Here is an 8,446-nt window from a genome sequence, read left to right on the forward strand (position 1 = left end):
GCACTTACAATTTTTACATAGTAAAGCATTTGACCTCTCCATTGAATGAACGGCAGAGAATTTGTTGATTTCCGTTTTTAAGTACTGTGGTTCTTCTTTTAAAAGTTGTGGCATACTGTAGCACACCTCGCGGGCTGCTGCAGATTTCCATGGCACATTATTTAAGTGTCAGCCATTTTTGCCATTTATGCTAGTTAGTGCTAGTTTGACCACCAGATGGCATCTTTGAGAAGCATTTGACTGTTTTTAATATTGGCTGTACTAGAGAATTAAAAAACATGTTTTTGTAAGAACATAGTATATGGGATTGATTTAAATTTTTTGTGTAATTTGATTCATATTATGGTGCTTCTATTCCAAGAAAAAAGAAACCTTCAATGTTTCCATTAGGGAAATATGGTGCTGTACAACGGGACCGGTCGGTAGTAGGCTAATAACTGCGAGTGAAGAGCAAAATAATCCTAACATTTTCACACCCTAATTGTAGCCTAAGAAATTCCCAAATGGAGATTCAGTGAAAATAAAAATCTAATTGATTTATCAAGACCAGACCCCATGCTTGTCTCAGAGCAGCGCAAAACAATGATGAAATAGTTGACCACATGTGGGTAGGTGTGGTCAAATCCTATTATAACAATTGGATGACTTTGGATGTTTCAGAAAGCAAGAGTTTGTTGCCTATATTAACCTACTTAATTCAAATGTTTCTGTCATTCAGTGATATTTATTCCCATAGTAATTCGTTATGGATTCATCCAGATGTGGTTAGAAAACAATGCATTTGGTGGACTTGGTAAGAGTCCTGCTGATAGCCCATCAAGGGTGCATGGCTTCTTTTGTATTCATAAACGAACTCCAGTACAGAGAAGAGAAAGGAGCCTTGAATAATTAAACATGTCGGTAAAATATTGTTAGACTTGGGGATTATGGTCATGGACAGTGCAATTCGCCTATGTTACGCTGAATTCGAAAGCTCAGGAAAATGAACAGGTAAAGTAGGCTACAATACTGTAAAAAGAAATGCTTAAATAAATTGACTGCTGGTCTTTAATATATGCTGCACATTTTTACATTGTATTCCATTTCCAGCGAGACTATTCAAGCCATCAACTCATGGATGGTTGAAGATGATGAGCGATCGGCAAAGGCAATCTGGAATCTGCTGGCATCACCGCACAACATTAATGTAGTGTCTTAACACTTAGTACTTATTTATGTAATAAGAAAGACTCTGAATACAAGCAATTGAACTGGAGCTTCACATTTACTCAAACAGGTTAGTACCAGAATAACATAGAACAATACTGCGCATGACCAAGGGCGCTTCATCCTTAAAGGGGACATCAGTAATTAACAGAACATAACATTCCTTCTCTTATACAATCAGAGTTACTTTTACCAAACCACAACTGAAATATTTCCCAGAACTTGTTGTAGTTATTTTGCATCTTTTAATTTGAACTTGAACAGTTAGTTTTTGTTTGTTTGTTTATAAGTCTAGTCTGTCTGGTGGACGGTGCCTTCGTTCTGGGTAGCGCCTCAGATTGTCTGGAGGCTCCTGAACATCCTCAGTGTGTGCTTGTTCCATTATAGCGTCTGCTATAGCAGCACCTTCATCAACACGTTCCCTTCTTTCAGCCTGGGGTCTCTCTACTGCCCCACCGTCCTCTACAGTTCCTTGTGTGTCACTCTCAGGAGCTCTCTGTGCCTGTTCTCTCTCGATTGTTGTGCTGTTTTCCGTGGAATGCATTTGGTTAATGTGACGCCGCCACATTATGTCTGGGCTCACTTGAACCTGGTAAGTTCTGGGTCCCGTTTGTGTGTGTACGGTCCCTCTTGTCCATTTCCCTCCTATTCTGTAGTCTCGCACCATCACTTCCTGTCCTGTTTGGAGATGGCGCTCCCGGCCACCGGAGAGCATCTTGGCTTGTTTGTTCAGCACTTCATTACGCCTGTTTGGCTTCATGATGTCCAGCTGTGTGCGGAGAGGCCTCCCGAACATCAGTGCGGCTGGGCTTTCATTTGTTGTGGCATGTGGGGTGTTTCGGTAGGAGGCCAGGAACTTGGCCAGTTTTGTTTGCAAAGTCCCTCCCGTCTCGTTTTGCTGCACGGAGTCCTTGCTTTAGGGTTTGCACAAAGCGTTCTGCCAGCCCATTGGTGGCAGGGTGGTACGGAGCTGAAGTTGAGTGTTTGATTCCATTTACTGACATGAATCTTGTAAACTCGTCACTTACAAAAGCTTGCGCGTTGTCACTTACCAGCTGCAGTGGCAAACCGAAGCGTGCAAACGTTGTTCTGAGACACTCTATCGTCTGAGCTGAGGTGGAGGAGTCAGTGCAAAACACCTCTGGCCATTTGGAATGGGCATCAACTATAACCAGAAACATGTGCTTTTCCAAGGGACCAGCGTAGTCCACATGAATTCTCTGCCATGGCTCTGTGGGCCATTCCCATGGGTGGACTGGGACAGGAGCAGGCATGTGAAGGGTTTCCAAACATCCACTACAGTTCTTTGCCATATTTTCTATCTGTTGGTCCAGACCTGGCCACCAGAAGTGGCTCCTTGCAAGCAGCTTCATTTTGACAATTCCAACATGACCTTCATGTAGTTGCTGCAAGACTCGATGTTGGCATTTCTGGGGTATCATGACTCTCATTCCCCACATCAAACATCCCTGGTACGTTGTAATTTCGTTTCTCCGCTGGAAATACGGAGTCAGCTCCTTTCTGCCAGTAGCTGGCCATCCTGACATGGTGTAGGTGTACACTTGTGACAAGGTCACATCTTTCCTTGTCTCCTGTTTGATAACTGTGCTTGTGACCGGTAGTGCCTCGAGCTGAGCGGTATGGAACATGTCCACTGCATCCACCCTCCTTTGCCTTTCTCTTGTACATGGCAGTCTGGATAATCCATCTGCATTTGTGTGGAGGGATGACGGCTTAAACTCAATGTCATACATATGACTGGCAAGGAACAGGGCGTATCGCTGTAACCTGGCTGCTGTCATTGCCGGAATGCCTTTCTTTGGACTGAAAATGGAAAGCAACGGCTGGTGATCTGTAACCAGTGTGAAACGCTTGCCATATAGGTATGCGTGGAATTTCTTGACGCCCCACACTAGTGCCAGTGCTTCTTTGTCGATTTGTGAGTAGTTTTTCTCTGCATCATTCAATGTTCGTGACGCAAATGCAACTGGCCTCTCGGACCCATCTTTCAGTGTGTGTGAAAGGACTGCCCCTAATCCATAAGGGGACGCATCACAAGCCAACTTCACTGGCATTTCAGGGTCGTAATGCATCAGGACCTGTTCAGATGTTATGAGCCGTTTTGCCTCCAGAAATGCATTTTCACATTGCTCTGTCCACCGCCATGTCCTATTCTTTTCCAGGAGCTGATTTAGAGGCTGGAGTACTGCTGAAAGGTTTGGGAGGAATCTTCTGTAGTAATTGATCAGTCCCGTGAAAGATCTCACTTCTGTGATATTTTGTGGTCGTGGTGCCTGTACCACTGCCTCGATTTTGTCCTGTGTTTTGTGCAATCCATTACAGTCAATCTCATGTCCACAGAAGACAATCTTGTCTTTGAAGAACTCACACTTCTTTAAGTTTGCCTGTAGACCATACTCTTTCAGTCTTTTCAGGACCTCTTCCAGGTTAGCCAGATGCTCTTTGTCGGTGCGTCCTGTTATGATCATGTCATCCAGGATACACTGGGTTCCTGGGATTCCTTGCAAAATCTGGTCAATAGTTCGTTGCCAAATGGCTGGGGCTGATGCAATGCCAAACACCAGGCGGTTATACCTGTATAGACCTTTGTGTGTGTTTATTGTCAGGTACTGTTTGGAACTCTCTTCAACCGGTAGCTGCAGGTAAGCCTGTTTCAGATCGATTTTACTGAAGTGTTTCCCACCAGCTAGTGCAGCAAAGATGTCATCCAGGCGTGGTAGGGGGTATTGGTCCACATGCAACATTGGATTCACAGTTACCTTGAAGTCCCCACAAATTCTAACAGACCCGTCTTTCTTCACAATAGGAACTATGGGTGTGGCCCATTCGCTTCTGTCCACTTTCGTCAGGATCCCTGTATCCTGCAAGCGATCGATTTCCGCTTCCACCTTTGGTCTCAGGGAGTATGGAACAGATCTGGCTTTGCAGAATTTTGGGGTTGCATCATCTCTTAGTACAAGTTTTGCTGTGAAGCCTTTTACTGTTCCCATCTGATCACTGAAAACTGTGTTGTATTTATTCCGCAAGTGTTCCAGTGTTTGGTCTGTGCCTTTCTCTTTGGACTGGAACGTGTGGAGCATTTTCAAGTCACACCAATTCAGCTTTATTTTTGAAAGCCATTCCCTGCCAAATAATGGGGGGCCAGTTCCAGGCACCACATACAGCTGTAACTGCTGTGTTTGCCCCCCATAATGCACTCTGACCTGCAACGCCCCCATTGGGCTCAATCTCTCTCCTGAGTATGTCTTCAGCAACACATTTGTGTTCTTCAGCTTGATAGCCTTAAAGTGCTCATTGTAGACAGTAGTGGAAATTATAGACACTGCAGATCCTGTGTCCAGCTCCATTTTGAGGGGTTTGCCTTCGATATCTGGTGTCACCCATATTATGCTACTGCTGGGAGAAGTCACTGTGTTTAACTCCATTGTACCAATTAATCGTTCATCTGAATCACTGCCACTGTTCTCTGCTAGTGCATTCACAGACCCTTTAATTTTCTCAGTTTTCCTGTTGTGACTGAATTTGGCTTTGCATGCTCTTTGAATGTGCCCCCTTCTACTGCATTTGTGACAAATTTCGTCTTGGCAGTCCTCTGCTCTGTGACCATCTCCGTCACACCTGTTGCATTTTTTGGCCACACGGGGGCGTTGTCGACTGCGTGAACTTGTGCAGGGAAATTTGTGACAGGTCGGTACTTCTTTTACCTTGCAACTCAAAAGTATATTTTGTCGCGATTTCCATAGCCACAGCAATTTCAACAGCCTTTGCAAACGTGAGCTCTGAATCTGTGAGCAAACGTTTTTGAATGTGTTCATGTTTCAGTCCACAAACAAATCTATCCCTTAATGTGTCATTTAGGTTCTCTCCCAACTGGCAATGTTCAGACAGTTTCTTCAACACTGCTACATATGTACTAACACCCTCCCCCTCATTCTGATCTCTCTTGTGGAAACGAAAACGTTCCGCGATGAGGAGTGGTTTAGGTGAGAGGTGATTTTGCAATATCTCCACAATCTCTGTGAATGTTTTATTTGAGGGCTTCAGAGGGGCAGTCAGATCTCTTAGCAAACTGTATGTTTTTGGGCCAATTAAACTCAACAACGCTGGCACTCTCTTGTTATCAGCAATGTCGTTTGCAATGAAGTACTGTTCCAGTCGTTCAATGTAAGTTGCCCAGTTTTCTTGCGTGTCATCAAACACATCTATTTTCCCGATGCTAGCCATTCTCTTTACCTCCGGCTCCACGGGTCTTTGATCTGCCGCCTCGTTCTCGTCAGCTCTCCCCTCGTCCTCACTGCTTGCTAGCTGTTGTGCTAAAGGGTCAAAATCTTCCTCTCTTCCTAAGAACTCCATCTGTATTCGTGATGCACACTGCAGGTAATCATCCTCGTCGCCATTGTAGTGTCTTAACACTTAGTACTTATTTATGTAATAAGAAAGACTCTGAATACAAGCAATTGAACTGGAGCTTCACATTTACTCAAACAGGTTAGTACCAGAATAACATAGAACAATACTGCGCATGACCAAGGGCGCTTCATCCTTAAAGGGGACATCAGTAATTAACAGAACATAACAATTAACATCGCTCTAATCACAGTCAGAAGATTTTATATATATATATAAATTCTTCAATCCCATATAATGTCTTACAGAGCCTTTCCACGAGTCCATTCAAGTTCCTTCAACTGTATATACAGATAATATATGCAATTGAAGTCAGAAGTTTACATACACTTAGGTTGGAGTCCAAAAATGTCTTGTTAACAAACTATAGTTTTGGCAAGTCGGTTAGGACATCTACTTTGTGCATGACACGTAATTTTTTCAACAACTGTTTACAGAGATTATTTCACTTATAATTAATTGTATCACAATTTCAGTGGGTCAGAAGTTTATATACACCAAGTTGACTGTGCCTTTAAACAGCTTGGTAAAGTCCATAAAATGAGCTTCTGATAGGCTAATTGACATCATTTGAGTAATTTGGAGGTGTACCTGTGGATGTATTTCAAGGCCTACCTTCAAACTCAGTGCCTCTTTGCTTGACATCATGGGGAGATCTAAATAAATCAGCCAAGACCCCAGAAAACAAATTGTAGACCTCCACAAGTCTGGTTCATCCTTGGGAGCAATTTCCAAATGCCTGAACATACCACGTTCATCTGTAAAAATGATAGTACGCAAGTATAATCACCATGGGACCACGCAGCAGTCATGCCCCTCAGGAAGGGGACACGTTCTGTCTCCTAGAGATTTAGGTTATGTCAATATAGGACTTGTTTTACTGTGGATATAGATACTTTTGTACCTGTTTCCTCCAGCATCTTCACAAGGTCCTTTGCTGTGGTTCTGGGATTATTGATTTGCACTTTTTGCACCAAAGTACGCCAAAAGACCCAAACATTCTGTCTCCTAGAGATGAACGTGCTTTGGTGCGAAATGTGCAAATCAATCCCAGAACCACAGCAGGAGGGACTGGTGAACTTCACAAAATAAATGGCATCATGAGGACAGAAAACTATGCAGATATATTGAAGCAACATCTCAAGACATCAGTCAGGAAGTTAAAACTTGGTCGCAAATGGGTCTTCCAAATGGACAATGACCCCAAGCATACTTAGAAAGTTGTGGCAAAATGGCTTAAGGACAACAAAGTCAAGGTATTGGAGTGGCCATCACAAAGCCCTGACCTCAATCCTATAGAAAATGTGTGGGCAGAATTGAAAAAGCATGTGTGAGCAAGGAGGCCTACACGCCGGACTCAGTAACACCAGTTCTGTCAGGAGGAATGGGCCAAAATTCACCCAACATATTATGGGAAGCTTGTGGAAGGCTACCTGAAACTTTTGACCCAAGTTTAACAATTTAAAGGCAACGCTACCAAATACTAATTGAGTGTATGTAAACTTCTGACCCATTGGGAATGCGATGAAAGAAATAAAAGCTTAAATAAATCATTCTCTCTGCTATTATCCTGACATTTCACATTCTTAAAATAAAGTGGTGATCCTAACTGACCTAAAACAGATAATTTGTAATGGATTAAATATCAGGAATTGTGAAAAACTGAGCATAAAAGTATTTGGCTAAGAGTGTAATGTAAACTTCCGACTTCAACTGTATATATGTGTATATATATTTTTTAGAACATTAACAATGTGTGTTTCTCTTGTTTTGTACTGTTCTGTAGTTTCAACCCAATGATTCACGATGACGGTAAGTCACAACAGCTGTGATGGCGGAGAAAGGCTGCAGCAGAGTAGGTGCCCAGTCCCTATCTGTCAAGACCCGTGTGATGACTGCCCGTGCATTAGTTTCCCCATGTTAAACAATGACACGCACAGGCGTCCTCCAAAGGGACTGAAGCAGATGGAGTCCTTCTGCAGCCTTACTCATGACTGAGCAGCCTTCTTTAGTATCCACTCTGCCTTCCCCATTAGGGGAAGGGGCTATAAAAGGTGCCTTTAATCTTTTTGGGATAGGGGGGAGCATTTTCACTTTTGGATGAATAGCGTGCCCAGAGTGAACTGCCTCCTTCTCTGTCCCAGATGTTAATATCAAATCAAATGTATTAATATAGCCCTTAGTACCCCCCAAGGGGGGGCGCCAACCCAGACAGACAGGAAGATCACATCAGTGACTCAACCCACTCAAGTGACACACCACTCCTAGGGACGGCATGAAAGAGCACCAGTAAGCCAGTGACTCAGCCCCTTTAATAGGGTTAGAGGCAGAGAATCCCAGTGGAAAGAGGGGAACCGGCCAGGCAGAGACAGCAAGGGCGGTTCGTTGCTCCTTTCCGTTCACCTTCACACTCCTAGGCCAGACTACACTCAATAATATGACCCACTGAAGAGATGAGTCTTCAGTAAAGACTTAAAGGTTGAGATCGAGTTTGCGTCTCTCACATGGGTAGGCAGACCATTCCATAAAAATGGAGCTCTATAGGAGAACGCCCTACCTCCAGCTGTTTGCTTAGAAATTCTAGGGACAATTAGGATGCCTGCGTCTTGTAACCGCAGCGTACGTGTAGGTATGTACGGCAGGACCAAATCGGAAAGATGGGTAGGAGCAAGCCCATGTAATGCTTTGTAGGTTAGCAGTAAATCCTTGAAATCAGCCCTTGCCTTAACAGGAAGCCAGTGTAGGGAGGCTAGCACTGGAGTAATATGATCGCATTTTGGTTCTAGTCAGGATTCTAGCAGTCGTATTTAGC

The 8,446-nt window shown here is 43.7% G+C and overlaps 1 protein-coding gene across 1 annotated transcript; it reads right to left on the bottom strand.

Annotated features, from left to right (window-relative positions):
* Positions 1 to 2,018: 2,018 nt before the first annotated feature.
* LOC127913023 (uncharacterized protein K02A2.6-like) lies at positions 2,019 to 4,652 on the bottom strand. Its single transcript, XM_052484218.1, has one exon. The coding sequence runs from the start codon at positions 4,650 to 4,652 to the stop codon at positions 2,019 to 2,021; it is 2,634 nt and encodes an 877-aa protein (XP_052340178.1).
* Between the last annotated feature and the right edge of the window lie 3,794 nt (positions 4,653 to 8,446).

Source organism: Oncorhynchus keta, chromosome 28 (genome assembly GCF_023373465.1).
Source record: "Oncorhynchus keta strain PuntledgeMale-10-30-2019 chromosome 28, Oket_V2, whole genome shotgun sequence".
Classification (NCBI taxonomy): domain Eukaryota; kingdom Metazoa; phylum Chordata; class Actinopteri; order Salmoniformes; family Salmonidae; genus Oncorhynchus; species Oncorhynchus keta.

Excerpts from the sequence above, each read along its gene's own strand:
- LOC127913023 (XM_052484218.1), bottom strand. The coding sequence starts at position 4,652 with ATGGAGTTAAACACAGTGACTTCTCCCAGCAGTAGCATAATATGGGTG.